General features: G+C 39.6%; 1 protein-coding gene and 1 long non-coding RNA gene across 3 annotated transcripts; both read left to right on the top strand.

The window, feature by feature from the left end:
• The first annotated feature begins 1,272 nt into the window (after positions 1 to 1,272).
• LOC111985434 (uncharacterized) lies at positions 1,273 to 2,206 on the top strand. The gene is made up of 2 exons (XR_002880039.2): positions 1,273 to 1,580; positions 1,834 to 2,206. It is a non-coding gene; the product is annotated as an uncharacterized LOC111985434 (long non-coding RNA).
• A 16,210-nt stretch (positions 2,207 to 18,416) lies between these two features.
• LOC136061152 (ubiquitin carboxyl-terminal hydrolase 25) lies at positions 18,417 to 20,575 on the top strand. Of its 2 annotated transcripts, none has more exons than XM_065781544.1 (5): positions 18,417 to 18,695; positions 18,790 to 19,309; positions 19,398 to 19,473; positions 19,553 to 19,645; positions 20,295 to 20,575. In XM_065781544.1, exons 1-5 carry the CDS (start codon positions 18,515 to 18,517, stop codon positions 20,418 to 20,420), a joined length of 996 nt encoding a protein of 331 aa, XP_065637616.1. In that variant the 5' UTR covers positions 18,417 to 18,514; the 3' UTR covers positions 20,421 to 20,575. The 2 variants fall into 2 exon arrangements, with proteins under 2 accessions (XP_065637616.1, XP_065637617.1); XM_065781545.1 differs by lacking the exon at positions 20,295 to 20,575 and adding an exon at positions 20,211 to 20,246.
• The last annotated feature ends 1,589 nt before the right edge of the window (positions 20,576 to 22,164 follow it).

The following is a 22,164-nucleotide window of genomic DNA, read 5'->3' as shown; positions in this document are numbered from 1 at the left end:
GCTCAAATGTCAAATCACAAAACATGACCATGGGCTTTGGTTGTTTCATATCCAACAATGTCCACACTTTTTTACGTCATGTTCATACTTTATCATATTATGTGTAAAATGTGGATATCTAATGCGAAAGTGTAGACATTATGAAATATTTCACATTTAAGAATTTGAAACAATCAAAGCCCTTTGGGAAAGACCTAACTCTTCCTATGCCATGCCTCGTAATTCTTTGTACCCAGTCAATTTCAAGCCTAGATAAAGAAGAGTCGTGGTTGGCTGATGGCTAAAGTACAACTTGGCCATATCTTCAGAGAATAGATCTTGTTTTGCAGCCTATTTGTGTGTTTGATTTGGTTCTGGATTTTGTTTGGGTGTACTAGTCGGTTTCATTTAGGTTGTGGATTGACTTGTGGCTTTCATTTGGCAATGTGGATTTCATTTGGGCTGTTGGTTAAAATTTGGTTGTGGTTTGAGTTGCGGCTGTGTTACACCTTTGTTTGTTTGCTAAGAAAACAAGGGAAAACTAAAGAAAATACAAAAGAGAATCGGGTGGAAATAATAAAGGTTTGATTTGGTTATGCATTTGTTTGTTTGCTAAAGAAAACAAGGGAAAACTAAAGAAAATACAAAAAGGGAATTGGGTGGAAATAATAACGGTTTGATTTGGTTGTGGATTTGGACAGTGGTGGTCCTATGCCTTTGTTTGTTTATTGAGAAAAGAGGGGAAAACTTAAGAAAATACAAAAGCGAGTTGGTTGAAAATAATAGTGATTGTCGGATAAAAAAAAAAATGAATGAAGAATGAATATTTAAATTATTAATAGTTTAGATTAGAAAGTCAAAAGTAGGTGTAGGGTTACGAAAAGTTGTTAGTTAAAATTCAAAATATAAAAATTTTTGGCTTAGCCAACGTGAAAGCTCTTAGATGAAATCCTAACAATTTCATTTTAGTTCAAACCCTAAATGGTCAAATTTAGTAATCGAAAATTTGTATACTAAATTGTGATAGGGTTATTGTAAGGTAGGAATTTGTTCCCCCCACATCTGATTGTCCTACCGCGGTGCCTGGCGCGGTGAGTAGTGGTACACTACCCAAGCTCCTGAAGCGTTATAAAGGGTAGTGGGGCGCTCTCTCTAACCGATGTGGGACTCGACGAGTACAAGTCCAAGTTAAGCGCTTGCTTGCTCGTGCCTGCACTCGGGGACGAGGACAAAACCGCACCGCGCCAGGCACCGCGGTAGGATACAATTAGATGGGGCGGAGGTTTTTTTTTTTTTTCTTTTAAATGTATTGGTCTCTGTTCTCTATAGTTGAGCACTGATTTGGGTGAAGAAATTTCTAGCAAACTATGGGTGGATACAAGATTTAATACTAATATCATCATTATTTCCGATGCAGCTATTGCGGGTGTGGCAGCATATAATAATCACAAGTTGAAAAAAGAAGCTTCGCGAGCCAGCGTCGATGATTCCCAAGCCAACATCAATGAATCCGAACTGGCTGAATCTGAACCATTGGTTGCATCCTCAGCTTCCAACAAGTAGAAATATAGTAACAACAGTGAGTCAAGTTCCTTTCTAAGGTGTGTCCTTTTATATTTTTGCAAAAGATGTGCTCCATAGTTGTTGATTCTAATCAGAAATTAGGGTCAATTCTTTTTCTTGTTTCCAATAATCCAATCCCCATCCCCACCACCACCATTTATAAGATTATGTCTGACTAATAGCATATGTTGCTCATTTCACATTGTGAATGGGACATGCATAATTTGGAATTTGTTTGATGAAGAAATCAGTGTAAAAGATTTTCCATCTTTTTTTTATTGACTGTTGCAGCTGCTCCAACATTGGGTATTTTTTGTGATGTACGGAGCAGAATTTCCAATGATGTGAAAAGATGTGGAATCTGACAATTGTACCATCGGAGAAAGAGGCATTTAATGGAGGGTCAAAATTGAGGTACGTCTAATCAGAGACATTGATGATCATTGTGTAGACAATACCTGGAATTTAAGCCCATTATTTGTTTGTAATGCAATTGCAAAAATGTAAGTATGCTAGTCTTCAATAGTAAAAATAATGCTCTTTTTTTGTACTAAATCGTGTTAGTGTCAATATCAAGGCCCAAGAATGTACTATAATTTTGGATTGCTACGCCTAAGGAATATAAATTGGATCCCATAAAGGCATATAATTGCACCAGGTACAATGCACCTCATTTGTCTCACAAAAATTTTTCGTATTTGACTTTTTCAACTTTTACTTTTTACTTCTCATAAAGTTTTTCATAACTTTTTTTTAATCAATAATTAAGATTGAAAATTGCTGTTTGCAACTATCAATCTCATCTATTAAAAGTAATTACATTAGGTGCAATACCTACGTATTGCACCTATCTTAATCCGTTACACATGCAATTTATTGGCATAGTGTCACTAGTGCAATAACCTGTAGAATATTGTATGGGGATCAAATATGTGGTGGCCTACCGGCCAGAACTTAAAGGCTTGGCTCAAATGTCAAATCACAAAACATGACCATGGGCTTTGGTTGTTTCATATCCAACAATGTCCACACTTTTTTACGTCATGTTCATACTTTATCATATTATGTGTAAAATGTGGATATCTAATGCGAAAGTGTAGACATTATGAAATATTTCACATTTAAGAATTTGAAACAATCAAAGCCCTTTGGGAAAGACCTAACTCTTCCTATGCCATGCCTCGTAATTCTTTGTACCCAGTCAATTTCAAGCCTAGATAAAGAAGAGTCGTGGTTGGCTGATGGCTAAAGTACAACTTGGCCATATCTTCAGAGAATAGATCTTGTTTTGCAGCCTATTTGTGTGTTTGATTTGGTTCTGGATTTTGTTTGGGTGTACTAGTCGGTTTCATTTAGGTTGTGGATTGACTTGTGGCTTTCATTTGGCAATGTGGATTTCATTTGGGCTGTTGGTTAAAATTTGGTTGTGGTTTGAGTTGCGGCTGTGTTACACCTTTGTTTGTTTGCTAAGAAAACAAGGGAAAACTAAAGAAAATACAAAAGAGAATCGGGTGGAAATAATAAAGGTTTGATTTGGTTATGCATTTGTTTGTTTGCTAAAGAAAACAAGGGAAAACTAAAGAAAATACAAAAAGGGAATTGGGTGGAAATAATAACGGTTTGATTTGGTTGTGGATTTGGACAGTGGTGGTCCTATGCCTTTGTTTGTTTATTGAGAAAAGAGGGGAAAACTTAAGAAAATACAAAAGCGAGTTGGTTGAAAATAATAGTGATTGTCGGATAAAAAAAAAAATGAATGAAGAATGAATATTTAAATTATTAATAGTTTAGATTAGAAAGTCAAAAGTAGGTGTAGGGTTACGAAAAGTTGTTAGTTAAAATTCAAAATATAAAAATTTTTGGCTTAGCCAATGTGAAAGCTCTTAGATGAAATCCTAACAATTTCATTTTAGTTCAAACCCTAAATGGTCAAATTTAGTAATCGAAAATTTGTATACTAAATTGTGATAGGGTTATCATATGGTATAAAATATAGGGTAAATTAGATTGACACTCTTAAGGTATAGTGAAACTAGACTTATTATACTTGAATTTTCAAAAAATGACACTTTGTACCTCAAATAATCAAAATAATTGAACTTGGCCCCCAAAATAATTCGAGGAAAAAAATAAAATAGGCACATTGTCAATTGTTTTGATCGTTTAAGGGTGAAGTGTCATTTCTTAAAAATCGAGCAAAACGAGTCTATTTTTGCTATACCTCGAAAGTGTAGCTAGAAAGCTAATAACACCAATTTTTTGTTTGTGCTTTGGCTTGACAAAATTGCTTCACCCACACGTATTAGCTTGTTGAGTTGTTTGATTCTCAAAAAAGAAAAAAAAGGGGGGGGGGGGCTTGTTGAGTTATCAAAAGGTCCAATATATGAGAATATTTATGATTTTTTTTTTTTTGAGAAAAAGAATATTTATGAATTAGAGGTATCATAAAAGAATCTGTGTGTATATATGGAAGTATTAATTTTGTCATTTTTGTACTAAAACGAGTTTGAATATCCCAACAAGCTCTGGTTTTAAAAGAAGAAGAAAAAAACACTTCAATTTCAAGCTTTAAAAAAAAAATCAAATAATCAAATAATAGCACAAAAAGTTCTAATGGACAAACTAAAATTGAGAATTTCATGGATAACAATTTAAATGATTTTTTATTTGTTTCAAATAAACTTATATTTATTATATTAATAGCTATTTTATATTTTCAAATATACAAACATTATATATAAACTTGGCAAAATTGTAATATGCATTTGGTTATGCTTATTTGTAAATGTATTTAATGCATATGTATGTGGTTACAAATTAATTGTTATAAGAAGTCAAATTGGGATCAGGTGCAATAGCAATAAATGGTTGAGATTGAAAGTTAGAAAAAACAACTTTCAATCTCAACCATTAAATAAAAAAAATATTAAAAAGAAGTAAAAAGTTAAAGTTAAAATGTAAAAAAAAATGTATAAAAAAAAATTATAAAGGAAATGGGCATGGTGCAATTGCATATGATCTCAATCTTAAGAAGCCAATTCTTTCATGTAAAGAGAGAATGTAATTCTGTTACTTATTGTCTAGCAAGACATGCTTTGGATATTTCGGATTTTTTAGCGTGGATGGAGGATGGTCCACCGCAATTTTCAGTTGTACTTCAGGCTGATTTAGCAGACTCTTTTTAATCAAAGTTTAGTCTGGATTCTAAAAAAAAAAAAAAGAAATAAGAAAAAAGAAGCCAATTCTTGAAATAATGTTTTTTAGAAAACATTAAAGTGACATTTAAGAGCCTTATAGCTCAATTGGTTGGCATCTCCAAGTGTTTCTAATAGAGATATCCAATAAAAAGAAAAGCTCTTTCATTTTCAACTTCTTTTGAATTCCAACTACAAATTAGAACTATTTTATAATAATATAAAATTTACAACTTTTTTTAATAGTATTTAAAACGAAAATTTGAGAGTCCATTAAGGGAGACTAAGGTGGTGGGTCTACTAGATTTGAAGGACGTAAATCTAAAGGTCCCAAGTTCCATCCACCATGCTATATATGCGTGTGTGTACATGATTTTAAAAATTGGACAAGTAAAGAAACCAAAAATTTGCTCAGTTCCCAATTTATACCAGTTAAACCAACAGTTTTTACAGGTAAAATGTCGATTTTTATGATTTTTACCAGATCAAATTATGGTTCAATTCAATTTCTAAAACCGTGTGACATTTGAAATTTTTTTAATTTTTTATGACATTTGAAAATTAATTTGTATCGGTTTGAAATAACTTTTATAAAAGGCAAGAATGCATGGCCACATATAGTAGCACAATAGACAATAGTCCACTTGAAGATTTGGGTGTCCTAAAAAAAAATCCCACATGGGACATTGTAAATTGCAAAATAAGTAAAGAGTAATGCTAGAGTAATAATTTTTGTCACAATTTATTCATGTGGTGTGTGAGTGGTGGAGTTGTGGATCTACATGGACTCACCACTTTTACTCTATCACTCATAACTTGTGTTGTAGGCAAATTGCGGTGCAAAAGTTATAGTAAAAATTGTGATCCTAGCATTTTCCATAAATAAATGGAATAAGCTATCCCAAAACGTTTTTTATTTTATTTTATACAAAATAGAAATTCTACTCTAGTTTAATATAAGCGTATATGTGTGTGAAGCTTTCTTTTGAAAACTTGAACCCCGGGCCTTGCCCTTCACATCTCGCAAGCATTTATACTTGTAGAGTGACCAATGTATCAAGGGTGTGCGGTGGTATCCCAAAATGCACTCTAACAATTCATTTGTTACATGAAAAGTGTTTTCTTGAAAACATTTATGGTGATTTTTAGTATATGGTATGGCAAAAAATACAAGTTAATGTACAATGTTTTATGTGATCAACACAAAATGAGGCTAATGTAGCGGAAAAGTGTTTTCCACTTTTTAAGCTTAAAAAACGTTTTATGGAATGTCATATACTCAATAAATCACCATAAATAAACTTCATGTCAATGATAACTTCTGTCCCTTCAATATGTATAAAAAAGATAATTTAAAAAAGTTTACGTTTTCAAAAAATTATGTTATAACTTTAGAAGAAATCAACGTATAATTTTTATTTTTTTTACTTATATATACAGAGAGAGAGTAATTATGATTATAGTAAAAGAATCTCTATATATCTATGGAAGTACTAAGTTAAATTTTTTGTTTTTGTTTTTTTTTTTTTAAAGAATCAAAAGTAGCTTTTTTTTTTTGGTTGTTGTTGTTGTTGAGAATGAGTATTAACTTAGTTGTTGTATTGAGACGATTTAGAAAAATCCGAAGATGCTTTGGTTTTCAAGAGAAAAAAAAAAGTTTGGCTTATATCGAGTACTTTTTTAACTGAAATCTCTTTTTGTTTTAATAAGAAACTACCACATTATCCGCTAACTAAATTAAATGTGTAGACTAAAATCTACTATCACTTGCCATTATTATTTAAAACAAGAAGAGTTGTCTAGTTAAAAAAAGTACTAGAGGTAAGCCAAACTTTTTAAAAAAATTCATCTTAAAAAATAAAAATAAAGGGGAAAAAGCACTTCTATTTTGAAGTTAACAAAAAAAAAAAAAAATCAAATAATATATGATGAAGTCTGAAAAATCACCAATGAATTACACGTCGCTCACACGCTCAAAAAGTCATCTGCACAGCAAGAAAGAGAAAACTTATAGAGAGCACCGGTGTGGTGCCGACCAAATACCCTCCGAAGGTCAAGTTATAATCTTTTACAACTCCAGAGTGCTAGAGAGGGTCGATTATGCGTACCTTAGCTTGTGAGGGTATTAGGGTTTTTATAGTAGTCGAAAGTTGACCTCTTTTACTTGGAGTCGAAGTCCTTTTCTTGTAGAAATCATCTTTAAGAATCCAAAACGTGGTGGACAAGTCTTTTCCTTATAAAGAAGATCTTCATCAATGTACGTAATCTCTGGAATCCTCCTTACCTTAGGATTCTATTTAAGATTCTATGATAATGTGCCGCAAGTATTCCTATCAAGTGTTTCTAGCTGGCCCATGGCCAATCAATCCGTCCATAGTTCATCTGTTCACTCCAGATCCGTCCTTAATAGGTCTTGCACACAATAGGTTTGTCTATTTTTCAGCCTATAAACAATAAACAGCCCGGTCCGTTATACTAGGTTTCGTAGCCGTACATTTTTTCCTCTTTCAGTTGCCCCCTCACCTGATGGATCCGTCATACATAAGCAAACGGACCCATGGGGTGATGGTTCAAAGTCTCAATTAAGTGACCATGATACATAACTCCGCGAGCTTATCCCCATACACTGACAGGTTTAGTAGTAACCCATTTATGACTTGTACCACGTGTCACTCTATCAATGGCTATTGTTTTAGAACAAGGTGTCGTTTCGTCTTCCGTGCACCTCTTCTATAAATAACACCCCCTCCGCCTCTCATTTTTATACTTTTTACTGAAAAATATTGTCAGAGCATGTCCGTCACACCTGTCAGAGACCACTTCGTTCACTCCTGCACCCGTCGACTGCAATTTCATTTGCTTATTCCGTAATTTTGGTAAGTAATCTTTTATTCGTCCTCTTTTTAATTCTCATTTACTTTTTGGTGTTATATATATTTTCTTAGATTTTATGCCCCCGTCACTCTTTCCAAACCCGTCAGAGTCTTAGGTTTTGTCATTACATGTAGGCCATGTCTAGTGTTTCAAGTAACTAGTCGGTCGTCCGTGACGGGGTGGACTACAAAGAGGTATATCCGTCAGGTTGCAAAGACCAAGACGATCTGAGCGAGGAGAGTAGTCTGTCTTCATCCTCCTCGTCCTTAAAAAATGAGGATATGGAGATGATTGAAATAGAGGAGGGTTCCGCTGATGAAGAAGAGCAAATAGTTAGATCCGTCGTAGAAGCTGATGGACTTAGGGAGTTCATTATGCTTCCAAAGTGGACAGTGAATAACTTTACCTCCACCATTAAAGAACCACATTTTAATACCCTTAGGGCCCGTTACCAAATCCTAGACTACATCCCTATCTGTTTGCCCTGCAAGTTTGAAAAATGCTATTATAGTGGATGGTGTCGGGGTGTATGAACAGATGCTCAAGGTAGGCCTCAGGTTTCCTCTGAGTTCCCTACACCGTGAACTCCTCAAATACCTAGGTTTATCCATCAGCCAGATATCCCCTAATGCCTGGAGGGTCTTCATAGCAATGGAGGTCCTGTACGGAGCAATGACGGACGGTAGAAGAAGGCTGACAATAAGGGAATTCCTTCACTGCTACCATCCAGACGAGATAGATAAATCAAGGGGGATGTATAGTTTCATTCCTAGAAGCCCCATCCTGAAAGTGATCTACGAAACCCCAGATTCTAATAGAGATTGGAAGAGCCGTTATTTTTTCATTGAGGGAGACGGTTGGATGTGTTATCCAGGGGGAATGGATTATATGCCCGTCGACACGATTTGGGGCATATTAAACCCATATGGTATGAACCCGTCATATAGCAATTATTATAAGTTTATTTAATACTTATTGTATTTTGAACGTCCATCTTCTTTTGCACAGTTCGACGGCGTCCACAAATCACTCTCGAGGAGTTTAGTTTCCTTGAGAAAATTTTTGCAAAGTCTAAACTAGAGGAACGAACCTGGGCCAAGCTCATCAATCCTCAACATCATCCACTGGTACTGCGACGAGCCCAAGCCAACTCCAGTGGCATTCAAGTACGAAGAGTGCACCTGTCAACGTAAGTCCGTCGTTCCTTCTTATTCAATTTTTTTTTTGACACCCATCTACCTCTTCAGAGATGGACGACATTAAAAGGAGAGCGGCTATCAGACTACAAGCTGCCAAAACAAAGAAGCCGGAGCGGACGCTCTGGGGACGGGCTCCAGCAAACAAATACTTAAAAGGAAGCAACCATCAAAGAGTGACCGTGCACCCAAACAGCCCAAGGTTTCTCTGGAGCCTGTCCTTGGCTTGATGGCTAGGGGGACTAAGACGGTCACCCCTGTGAAGCATGGGGCCGATAAGGGCCTAATGACAGGTCCGTCTGCAAGCCAAAAGAAACTGCCCATCCTACTCCGCGAGGATTCCAAGTACGCCCTTGAGAGGCTCTCGTCCATCATAACCACCGAGGACTATGAAGACTTGGGTAACCATTCGACGGAGGCGATGGGAGAGACGGCCCTTCTCAGTATTGCATAGGTAACTCATCCATCGTCATATAGTTCGTCCTTTCCCCCTTCTCTTTTGCCTTTCAAGTTTAACTTATGTTTTCTTCTAGGCCATGATCATGATGAAAGGGATGATGGGACGGTGTCTCAACCATGAGACGACCCTAGACCGTGTAGATGAGAAGGCCAAGGTGACAGAGGACTAGCTGCTCGAGCTGAAGACTTGGAAGGTCGTCCAAGAGCAGAAACTTAAAATGGCTAAGACGGCTAGGGATGAATGTATCAAGCTGACGGAACGTCTGAAGAAAGCTCTGGAGGAGAAGGACAAAGAGGTCCGTTAGGCTAAGGAGGTCGCGATACGCGAGTATCGTGACTCTGACACCCTGATTACAGAGCTGAGCCTTGCATATAACGACAGTTTTGATGATGCCATTTGTCAGGTGAAGACCTTTCATCCAGAGATGGACTTGTCAACCGTCGCTATTACTGCCCCCGAGCAAACATTCGTTCAACCCGTCCAGTCAGATGATACAGACGCTCTCTTTGGCGAGAACCCCCCTATCCGTGAAGCTCCTATTGACCAGACGGTCGTTGAAAGCGATCCTAAGGATGATCAGGTCTGTTATGACGAGGAGAAAGATACGCCTACTGACAATCTGTAATAACTTAGTTTTTTTTTTTTAATAATTTTTTTAGGAAAAAAATGTAGAACAATTTCTGTTTCCTCGTCATGTTTTGGGGCTTTTGAACATTGCCCTTATTTGTTAAACTCTGCAAGGTCCGTCGACCTTTATTTTACTTTTGTGAAATGCATCCGTCTTGATTTATTCAAGTATATTTTTGTTTTTTGTGGATTTTGGATCTTATCACTCTTTGATAGATTCCGTCCAGTTTATGCGCTTCGTCTACTTTTTTTTTTTTTTTATACTCTTGGGACGATCTGTCCAATCTTGCGAACGTAGGTTTTATTCGTCCATTGTTTGGACTCAAATTTTCATCCTCTTTGGATGATCCGTCCATCTTGTGGACTTGGTTTATTTTTTGGACTTTAGGAGTTATCATCCTCTTAGGATGATTCGTCCATCTTGTGGACTTAGTTTCTATCCATCTATTTTCTGGACTTTAAGAGTCATCATCCTCTTGGGATGATCCGTCCATCTTTTGGACTTAGCTTTTTATCCGTCCATTCTCTAGACTTTAAGAGTCATCATCCTCTTAGGATGATCCGTCCATCTTGTGGACTTGGTTTATTTTTGGACTTTAGGAGTTATCATCCTCTTAGGATGATCCATCCATCTTGTGGATTTAGTTTCTATCTGTCCATTTTCTGGACTTTAAGAGTCATCATCCTCTTGGGATGATCCGTCCATCTTATGGACTTAGCTTTTTATCCATCCATTCTTTGGACTTTAAGAGTTCTCATCCTTTTAGGATGATCCGTCCATCTTGTGGACTTAGTTTATATCTGTCCATTTTCTAGACTTAGGAATTTTTTAAGTAGACAACAAACATAGTCGAGTCTGAATATTCCTCTTATTAATTAAAAGAAAACCATATGTTTGTAAAAAGCAAAAAAAAAAAAAAAAATACCTGCCCCCTTGGGCTTAAAAAGGCACTTGTAGAAAGAATTGTTTGAAGTAAAAACTAGGAAAACTAAATGATAAATTGGGAAATTGGGAAATGTTGATGCTCTTCATATCTTCACATCGTCTCTACTGGTAGTATTTTCGAAGGTTCTCCGTGTTCCATGGGTGCTGTAGCTTCCGTCCGTCCATGGTTTCGAGGTGGTAGGTCCTCTTCCTCTGCCTTGACGAGATCTTGTAGGGTCCTTCCCAGTTGGGGTTGAGCTTTCCTTGTGAAGGATCTCTAGCAGCTCTTATTACCTTCCATAGCACAAGATTTCCGATCTGAAAATCTCTATGTCTGACATTGGAGTTGTATTATTTTGCCATGAAGTTCTGGTATCGCACCAACCTCTGCTCTGCTGTAGCCCAGACCTCATCCACCAGGTCTAGCTAAAGCCACAAGGCCTCTTCGTTCTTATCCTCGTTGTAGTTCTCCACCCGATAGCTCGTAAGCCCTACCTCCGCTGGAATGACAGCCTCGCTTTCGTATGCTAGTCTAAGTGGTGTTTCTCTAGTGGGTGTTCTTGCCGTAGTACGATATGCCCATAAGATGCTTGGTAGCTTATCAGGCCAGATGCCTTTAGCCCCCTTGAGTCGGGTTTTGATAATTTTGAGCAAGGACCAGTTTGTGACTTCGACTTGCCTATTGGCCTGTGGGTGTGCGGGTGACGAATAGTGATTCCTAATACCCAGTTCTAAACAGAAGTTTTTGAATGCACTGTTGTCGAACTACTTTTCGTTGTTGGAGACGAGCACTCTGGGTATCCCGAACCTGCATATGATATTCTTCCATACAAAACTTCGGATATTCCTATCTGTGATAGTGGCCAGGGCTTCTGCCTCCACCCACTTAGTGAAATAGTCGATCCCAACTACCAGAAATTTTAGTTGCCTTGTTGCCGTCGAGAGGGGGCCCATGATGTCTAGTCCCCATTGGGCGAATGGCCAAGGGGCCGTCATAGGTGTCAGCTCCTCAGTTGGTTGCCTGATCAGATTACTGAACCTCTGACATTTGTCGCAAGTCTTAACACAGGCTTGTGCGTCCTTTTGCATTGTAGGCTAATAGTACCCTGCTCGGATCAATTTGTGTGCTAAGGATCGTGCCCCTAAGTGGTTTCCACAGATACCCTCGTGGACTTCTCTCATTACGTAGTCTGCTTCCTCGTGGCCCAAACACCTTAGGTACGATCGTGAGAATCCCCTTTTGTATAAGACATCTTTGATCAGTACAAACCGCGAGGCTTGGACTTTTAGTTTCCTGGCTTCGTCTCTTCCGTCTGGTAACGTGCTCGTCTTCAAGTATGCTATTAATAGCATTGTCCAATTGTTTTCGGAATTCACCTCCTGCACTTTTGTTCTGTCGTCTATAATTGAGGAATTTTGGACAAATGACAATACCTGATCGGGGACTATCATAAACTCTGCGGAGGCTACTTTTGCCAGACGGTTGGCACATTCGTTCTCTTCTCTTGGGATTTGGACGAATGTGACTTTGAGGCTGCCGATCCGATTCTTGACCTCTTCTAGATACTTCTTCATCCTTTCATTTCTGCACTCATAGACGTCGTTAATCTGACTAGTTATTACCTGAGAATCGCCATGTACGACCATGTTCTCAGCACCTGCGGCCTTTGCGAGGTCTAATCCTGCCACCAATGCTTCATACTCGGCCTCGTTGTTGGTCGTTGGGAAGTCCAGCCGAATCATGCATTTGATTTTATCTCTGTCAGGGGTTTGAATTACCATGCTGGCACCTCCAGCTTCTTGTTTGAAGATCCATCTGTATGGATGCTCCATTATCTAAGGGCGTTTGCCCCCTGACCTTCTGATTGTGTGTATTTGGCGATGAAGTCTGCCACTGCTTGCCCCTTTATTGTAGTTCGCGGTCGGTATTGTATATCAAACTCGCTCAGCTTTATTGCCCATAGAGCCATTCGTCCGGCAACTTTAGGGCTGCTCATTGCTCTTTTCAAGGGCTGATTCGTCAAGACTATGATGGTATGAGCCTGGAAATACGGTTTGAGTTTTCAAGCTGCAGTTACCAGTGTGAAGGCCAACTTCTCCATCTGAGGGTACCTTTCTTCTGCCCCCCGAAAACCCCTACTTATGAAATAGACGGGTCGCTGAGTTTCTTCCTCTTCTCTTACTAAGGCCGTACTTACCGCTGCTTGCGAAACTGCTAGGTACAGGTAGAGTTCTTCCCCTGGTTTGGATAGGCTGAGCAATGGTGGAGAGGCAAGGTATTTTTTCAGGTCTTCAAATGCCTGCTGACACTCGTCCGTCCACTTGAATAATTTCCTTAAGGTGCGAACAAATGGTAGATATTTGTCCGTTACTTTAGAGACAAACCTGTTCAAGGCTGTAATTTTGCCATTCAAGCTTTGCACATTTTTCACCATCCTTGGTGGTTCTAGCTTCATAATAGCCCGTATCTTGTCTGGGTTGATCTCTATACCTCTTTGGGATACCATGAATCCCAAGAATTTCCCCGCCGTTACTCCGAACACGCACTTGCTTGGATTCAGCTTCATGTTGTATGGTCGAAGGGTGTCGAACGTCTCCTGGAGGTCATTTAGGTGGTCATTTTCGCGCAGGCTCTTGATCAATATGTCATCAACGTAGACTTGTACATTCCTCCCAATCTGGTGCGCGAACATTTTGTTCATTAGTCTCTAGTACGTCGCCCCCGCGTTCTTGAGTCCGAATGGCATCACTTTGTAGCAAAAAAGTCCTTAACTAGTGACAAAAGACGTTTTCTCTTGATTAGCTTCCTTCATCTTGATTTGATTGTAGCCTGAAAAGGCATCTATGAAGCTTAGGAGCTGGTGTCTGGCTGTTGAGTCAACTAGAGCATCTATCCGCTGGAGGGGGTAACTGTCCTTCGGGCATGCATTGTTGAGGTCCGTGAAATCGACGCACATTCGCCACTTCTCGTTAGCCTTCTTGACCATGACTACATTCGCCAACCATTCTGGGTAATATACTTCCCGAATGAAATCCACCTCAAGTAGTTTCCTAACCTCTTTCGCTATCACTCTGTCTCGTTCTTAAGCGAACACTCGCTTTTTCTGCCGGACGGGTGAGGATGCAGGGTTCACATTAAGCTTGTGAACCATGATAGAGGGATCAATCTCGGGCATGTCCTCGTGGCTCCACACGAATATGTCTTGGTTCCTCTTGAGGAATGCTGTGAGGGCTTGGCGTACTGGCTGGCTAGCTAATGTCCCTATCCTAGTCATTCGCTCAAGCTTTGATTCATCGAGTGCTATCTCTTCCAATTCTTCAACCGATTCTGCTACGGTCCGTTGTTCTTTTATACACATGGTCTGCTGGTGATCTTCCATTTCTAGCATGGTAATTTAGCATTCCCGGGCAGCCACCTGGTTTCCTTGCAACTCCCCAATCCCATAATCTGTAGGGAACTTGATCATTAGGTGGTACGTTGATGTTGCCGCTTTTCACGAGTTAAGTGTGGGTCGGTCGAGAATAACATTGTAAGCAGACAAGCAGTCCACCACAAGGGATGTTATGTCCTTTGTGATCTCTTGTGGATAATCGCCCACCGTTACCGAGAGTGTGATCGAGCCTAACGGGAATACCCTTGTTCCTTTAAAACTGACCATCGGAGCGTTCGTTGGTATCAATTGCATTTTGTCAATTCCCATTTACTGGAACACTGGATAATATAGGATATCAGCTGAGCTGCCATTGTCGATCAACACTCGGTGAACATTATAGTCCCCCATACGTACGCTGACAACTAGCGCATCATCGTGTGGATGGTGGAGTCTTCTTGCGTCTTTCTCGAAGAAACCAATAATGGGGTTTTCCCTCCGTGCTATTTTAGGTACAGAGCCTGTTAGCTGGACGTTTTGGACCATCCTAAGGTACGTCTTTCGAGCTTTTTTGGAGGAGCCAGTAGTTGCGGTTCCCCCTATAATCATCCTTATGTCTCCGATAGGGGGGTCTAGGACGCTCATTATCTCGCCGGGGGGCCTGCTTTTGGTGATTAGGATCCACTCTCTCGTTGTTGACGAATTTCTGCAACTTCCCTTGTCTGATGAGGGCCTCAATCTGCCGCTTTAAGTCATAGCAATCGGCCATGTCATGACCATGATCTTGGTGGAAGCGGCAGTACTTGTCTCGAGGTCGTTTGCTTGGATCGCTCTTCAGCTTCCCTGGAAACGTCAGCGCCCCCTCGTCCTTGATCTGCATCAGGACTTGGTCTATTGGGGCGTTCAGTGGTGTGAAGCTTGTGAACCTTCCTCCTTGGGGTTTAGGGTGCCTTTCATCCCTTCTGTCTCCTGTCCTTGGTCTCTTCTGCCCTTGATCCTGCCGTGCGTCCCCCTGTCGCTCTCTCTTCCTAGGTTTTTCCTCCCCGGCTAGTAGCGCGTCTTCTGCATTCATGTACTTAGTGGCCCTGTAGAGCACCTCTGACATGGTCTTGGGGTCGTTTTTGTATAGTGAGAACAAAAACTTACCCTTTCGCAACCCGTTTGTGAAAGCTGCGACCAGTATCTTGTCGTTGGCTTCATGATCGAAAACGCTTCCTTATTGAAGCGGGTTATGTAGGATCTTAGCGTCTCGTCCTCTCTCTGCCTGATGCTCATTAAGCATGTCGTGGATTTCTTGTACCTGTGTCCCCTTATGAAGTGTGAGGTGAATTGAGCGCTTATCGCTTTGAAAGTGCTCATGGAGTTTGGTGTCAGCCGATTGAACCATATTCTCGTGGGACCCTTCAGCGTTGTAGGGAAGGCCCTGCACATGATTTCGTCCGGTACCCCTTGAAGATGCATCAAGGTCTTGAAGGTCTCTAGGTGATGTAAAGGATCCTTGACTCTGTCGTAACTCTCTATCTGTGGCATCCGGCAATTATGCGGTAGGGGAAAGGAATTGACGGGGGCGGTGAATAGAGAGTTGGTCCGGTTGACTAGGTTGTCAAGATCGCTGGACACTCGTCCCTTGAGGGCGTTCATCATGACCTCCATCTGTTCCTTCATCGCTTGCATCTTTGCAAAAATAGGAGGTGGAGCTGTGTCCATGAGGGATGGGAGACTCACGTTTTGCCGTTCTGGCTTGCTTGGGGTATTGCTGCCTTTAGGCCCTTCTCGATCTCTTTGCATGGCACTGGTACCTTCCTGGTCCTCCATTTGGTTGTTGGGTGCTGCATTTTTCTGACGCAGCTGTTCTTCTAGGTTGTGGTTTTGTTTGGTAAGACGCTCTACAGCCGCTGTGAGAGTTCGAACCTGTCTCTCGAGGGCAGTTGTGGGTGGTTCCTTTCCTTGGATGTCGTTGGTGGTTGCCATCGAGCGAGTGAGCACCATGCAATCCTTCTGTCTCAGGGATAAAGCAACGATCGATCACTTCTTCTTTCCCATAGACAGTGCCAACTGATGAAGTCTGAAAAATCACCAATGAATTACATGTCGCTTACACGCTCAAAAAGTCACCTGCACAGCAAGAAAGAGAAAACCTACAGAGAGCATCGGTGTGATGCCGGCCAAATACTCTCCGAAGGTCAAGTTATAATCTTTTACAACTCCAGAGTGCTAGAGAGGGTCGATTATGTGTACCTTGGCTTGTGAGGGTATTGAGGTTTTTATAGTAGTCGAAAGTTGACCTCTTTTACTTAGAGTCGAAGTTCTTTCCTTGTAGAAATCATCTTTAAGAGTCTAAAACGTGGTGGACAAGTCTTTTCCTTATAGAGAAGATCTTCATCAATGTACGTAATCTCTGGAATCCTCCTTGCCTTAGGATTCTATTTAAAATTCTATGATAATGTGCTGCAAGTATTCCTATCAAGAGTTTCTAGCCGGCCCATGGCCAATCAGTCCGTCCATAGTTCATCCGTTCACTCCGGCTCCGTCCTCAACAGGTCTTGCACACAATAGGATCGTCTATTTTTCAGCCCATAAACAATAAACAGCTCGGTCCGTTGTACTAGGTTTCGTAGCCGTACATTTTTTCCTCTTTCAATATAATAGCACAAAAAGTTGTAGTGAACACATTTTCAGAGGTGGTTATAAAAGACCAATTCTTGAAACAATCTATTATAGAAAACAGGAAAAATGATTCTTTCATTTCTGTCTTCCTTTCGAATTTCAAGTAAAAATTAGAATTCCTTTTAAAAATAAACTTACAGAGTTTTTCAATCTTCAGAAACACTTGAGTGACGGCTTAATGGCCTTAAATGATATATCATAAACTCATAAATTTCAAATTTTATCCACCATGCTATCAATTTTGGTTGTTGTTGTTGTTGTTTTTTTTTTTTTAATAACAATTTTGGGTGTTTGAATGTTTTATATGTAGGAAGTGTTCTTTATACATTAAAAAAAAAAAAAATACAAAAACAAATTTGGAAAAAAGGAAGAAAAGAATTTGTGATGTATGGAAAACAAATTAGAGCACTTGTAGCACTGGAGCTAAAAAACTATATAGCTTTTTAGCTCCACCAAAACACAAAAAAATCCATATAGCAGTGGAGCTGAACTTATTTATTTTTTTTAGCTTCATTGCTACAGTGCACATCTATTTATGTATGTGCACTGTAGCTTAGAGCTAAAATTTTTTATTTTTTATTTCCTACTCGGTTGTGTGTGGCTGTGATAGTTGTGTATAATGGATATATTATTTAATTATAGTAGATATATTATTTTATTGTGATGTTATATTATTTTATTATGTTGAAAGTTAAAATAGATCTATTGTTGTATGTGTATAAGTAAAATAGATAAAATAACTTTTTATAATGCTAAATAACTAAATTTTTAGCTTCATAGTCGTGAATGCTCCTACACGGCCACATATAGCATAGCCCAATAGACAGTTCACACCTGTAGATTTGTGTGTCCAAAAACAAAATAAAAATTTCCCCACAAAATTGGGACAATAAAGTAAAAAAAAATTGCCTTGACAAAGCCAAAAAAGGTAAGGGGGAGAGAGAGGAGGGAAGAAGAGTCAGAGAGAGAGAGAGAGAGAGAGAGGGAGGAGGTGAAAAAACAACAATTATGAACCCTCACAAATCTGTAGAAGAGTCTTCTTAAAACTCTCACAACAACAACACCACCACCACAAAAAAAGAGATTTGGGGGTTTTTCTTTTTTCCTATCTCACCCACCACTTCTCTCAATACTCCTTCCCCCATTTCTCTTCTTATATATATTTTTCACAACAAAAACCAAATATCATATCATCATAGATAGAGATAGAGAGCAGAGCGATGCGATTGTGTTGGTGGTTTTGGCAGCGGGAGAGTTGTGTTGCCAAAACGGCGCCGCCGTCCGATGCTTCTTCACCGGAAGCGGAATCGGAATCAAGACGACGACGAGGAGGTCTTTGATGGCCTTGCAATTGCAGATGAATTGGCAGCCGAATTTGCTCAGTCAGAAGCGGCGTACCGGTCCTCCGTTAGGGCTCAAAAACCTCGGCAATTCTTGCTACCTCAACAGCGTTCTTCAGTGCCTCACTTACACTCCTCCTCTCGCCAATTTCTGCCTCAAATTCCAGCACTCCTCTCTCTGTACATAAATTCAATCGCCTCTCGAATTCAATTTTGGTTTTGGCAGCGGGAGAGTTGTGTTGCCAAAACGGCGCCGCCGTCCGATGCTTCTTCACCGGAAGCGGAATCGGAATCAAGACGACGACGAGGAGGTCTTTGATGGCCTTGCAATTGCAGATGAATTGGCAGCCGAATTTGCTCAGTCAGAAGCGGCGTACCGGTCCTCCGTTAGGGCTCAAAAACCTCGGCAATTCTTGCTACCTCAACAGCGTTCTTCAGTGCCTCACTTACACTCCTCCTCTCGCCAATTTCTGCCTCAAATTCCAGCACTCCTCTCTCTGTACATAAATTCAATCGCCTCTCGAATTCAATTTTCTGTGTTTTTTTTTTTTTTTTCCTTTTTAGCTAATTGGTTTTGGTTTTTCGTGTTGCAGGCGAGGATAGAAAGCGCGGCGGAGGAGAGTGTCCGTTCTGCATACTGGAGAAGCGGATAGCGCGGTCGTTGAGCGTGGATCTCGCGCTGGACGCGCCCGCGAAGCTGCAGAATTGTTTGAGGATATTCGCCGAGCACTTCAAGTGCGGGCGCCAGGAGGACGCGCACGAGTTCCTTCGTTACGTGATTGATGCTTGCCACAACACTTGCCTTCGGCTCAAGAAGTTGCAGCAGCAAAGGCGGTACAATAATGGCTGCAAGGGAGGTGAGAATGTTAGTAATGGTAGTAGTAATGGCTGTAGCAATAGTAGCAGTAGCGGTAGTTCGGTGGTGAAGGAGATTTTTGGAGGTGCGCTGCAGAGCCAGGTGAAGTGTCTTTCTTGTGGTAATGAGTCGAATAAGGTGGACGAGATAATGGATATTAGTCTTGATGTTTTGGTTAGTAATTCGCTTAAAGACGCGTTTCAAAAGTTCTTTCAGCCCGAAATTTTGGATGGAAACAATAAGTACAAGTGTGATAAGTAAGTTCTTGCTGTTGTTTTGTTGAATTCCTTATTATTCAAGTGGTTATTGTCGTGTTTTTAATTGAGGAAATTATGGTTGTTTTAGTTGTAAGAAATTGGTGGCGGCAAGGAAGCAAATGTCAATACGTCAAGCGCCCAATGTCCTCGTAATCCAGCTCAAGGTGTTATTATTTTGTAATTGTTGTTTATGTTAGTATTTTTGGGGTCATTGGTTTCTAATGTAAGTGTTATTGTTGGCAGAGATTTGAGAGTGTATTCGGCGGGAAGATTGATAAGGCGATTGCATTTGAGGAAGTTTTGGTGCTTTCGAGTTTCATGTGTAAAGCAAGTCAGGTATATACCTAATAAAACTATGGAGGAAATACAAAATATACATGATTAATAATTAGATGTGAAGGTTAGGTAGAGAAATTGACTTACAATAACAAGGTAGAGAATCATGATTAGAAATCCAATCTCCTAGTGTACCTCAATGTTCAATAGAACAGTTGTACTCTTTCTTTCTGATTATAATTATAAATGCTTATTGCTAAAAAAAAAAAAAAAAAATCATTATAAAGCTAATTTCTATGGAATCGTTTTGTATCTAGCTGAAATGATTGACATCCATGAATTACCCTTTGGTTTTATTGGTATGATGCACACAAATTTACTGGGTTTTAAGCCTTTGACCTTTTTCTCCACCTATTCTTATGGGAGGAGGGGAGTGCTATGTGAGATGGAGCTCATTGGCATAAGTTACCCCTTGCTTCTCCTACCTTGTCCTAGAAATGTGAGACTTTGGCTTTTATATAACTGCTAGATTAGCTGAAATTGAAAAGGAAATTAGCCAAGGTTACTGGTGAATTTATTTAGGGGAATGATTTTTGACAATATATCAGCAATTTACTTTTGATAGCTATCAGCAATTTCACTGTGAGACGACCTATCGGTTATGGAGCTTTGTTTTTATAACTTTTGGCTTGCCTTGGGTTATACCTAGATCGATTCTAGAGCTACTTTTTGGCTGGTGGAATTGGTTGGGGAAGCAATCATCTCAGATTTGGAATTTAGTTCCGTTGTGCATCCTGTGGTGTATTTGGAAGGAACGGAATCGGCGGACTTTTGAGGATTTGGATAGTTCTGGTGATCAGCTGCTTGCTTCTTTTAGTGGAACTCTTTTTGATTGGTCTCGGGCATGGGGACTCACGACTAGTGATTCTCTCCCTTCTTTTCTTAGCTCTCTTTCTCTTTGTAATTAATATGCTGATAGGCTTTCTTTTTTGTTTTTTCTTTGGTTTCTTTTTCTTGTATTTTCTAGGTTTGCTCTATGTTCTTCATGCATAGAGTAGCCTTTTGTATATATAACATTCTTACTTATCAAAAAAAAAAAATTACTTTTGATAGCTCCCTTGTTAGTGAAGATAATGTAGGACATGATGATAAGGCAAGTGTGCTTTTATATCTTAGTATGACTTTTATAAGTGCAACTAATCCTTCCAAAATTTTAGTTATGAGAACTGGTGAGCGATAGGATACATGATATGAGTGGCATCTTATTGTTCTATAGAACTTCTCAAAAGTAGTGCCAAAGGAGGGAGGTTTTGCTATGGAGAGAGATGCTTTATGGAGAAGAGTTGTGGATGCTAAATATGGTAGTATGTTTTGGGGGAGGGGGGGGGGGGGGGGGGTTGGTGCTCTAATGGTGTGCAGGGGACTTATCGCGTTTGCCTTCGGAAGAATATCCGGAAGGGATTGGACAGTTTTTGTAGTCCTGTTGCTTTTAAGGTGGGGGATGGTGCCAATATCAAATTCTGGTTTGATACTTGGTGTGGGGGGGCTCCTTTAAAAGATGTCTTTCATGAATTATTCGGTATTGCCAGTAATAAGGAATCTTCTGTGGCTGAGCTTTTATCTTCCTCAGGGGATGGTTTCCATTGGAGTGTTAATTTTGTTCGTCCGGTACAAGACTGGGAATTGGAGTTGGTGGTCACCTTTTTGGATTTGATTTATTCTGGCTTGGTGAGAGGGAACGGAGTGGATCAATTATGCTGGAAACCTTCTGCCAGTGGGGTTTTTGATGTTAAATATTTTTATAAGGTTTTGTGTTCTTCCACCCATTCTTTTTTTCCCTTGGAAACCTTTATGGAGGCTAAAGGTGCCAACAAAGGTTATTTTCTTCATGTGGACAGCAGCTTTGGGGCATATTTTATTTACAGATAATTTACAGAAACTCAGAGTAGTTTCATTGGATTGGTGTTGCACGTGCAAGAAGGATGGGGAGTCCATTGATCATTTATTGTTACTTTGTCATATAGCTAGAGTTGTGGAATATGGTATTTTCTTTATTTGGGGTTCATTGGGTTATGCAATGCCATGTTGTGGATCTTCTAGCAAGCTGGTTTTATAAATGTAGCAGATGTAAGTCCTTGGTGATTTGGAGTAAGATTCCTCATTGTATTATGTGGGGTATTTGGTGGGAGAGGAATACTTGTACTTATGAAGGATGTGAGAGATCAACTCATGATATGAAGTTGTTTTTCCTTTGAACTTTGCTAGAGTGGAAAAATGCTTCAGGTGTTTTTACTTTTAATTCTTTGACAGATTTGTTAGATGGTTGTTCTTTCTTTGTTTTATAGTTTTAACTTTTTTTCTGTTCCTATTGCACTGCCTGTGTGCTTTGGTTTTTGTTATTGTTTTCTTTTTTCAATGAAGTTATATTACTTATCAATAAAATATGAAGGCTTGGGAATAGCATACTGCGAATACATGATGAGCTCTGGTCTATCTTTAGGACAATGCTTCTTCTGGGTTTGGCAAATAGCATTTCATCCCACACACACCAAACCAACCCACCACACACCACCCCCCCC

The sequence above is a fragment of the Quercus suber genome, unplaced genomic scaffold, assembly GCF_002906115.3.
Source record: "Quercus suber isolate HL8 unplaced genomic scaffold, Cork oak 2.0 scaffold_270, whole genome shotgun sequence".
Classification (NCBI taxonomy): Eukaryota; Viridiplantae; Streptophyta; class Magnoliopsida; order Fagales; family Fagaceae; genus Quercus; species Quercus suber.
Note: the sequence above shows the minus strand (reverse complement) of the source record. Positions and strands in the feature narration are given on the sequence as shown.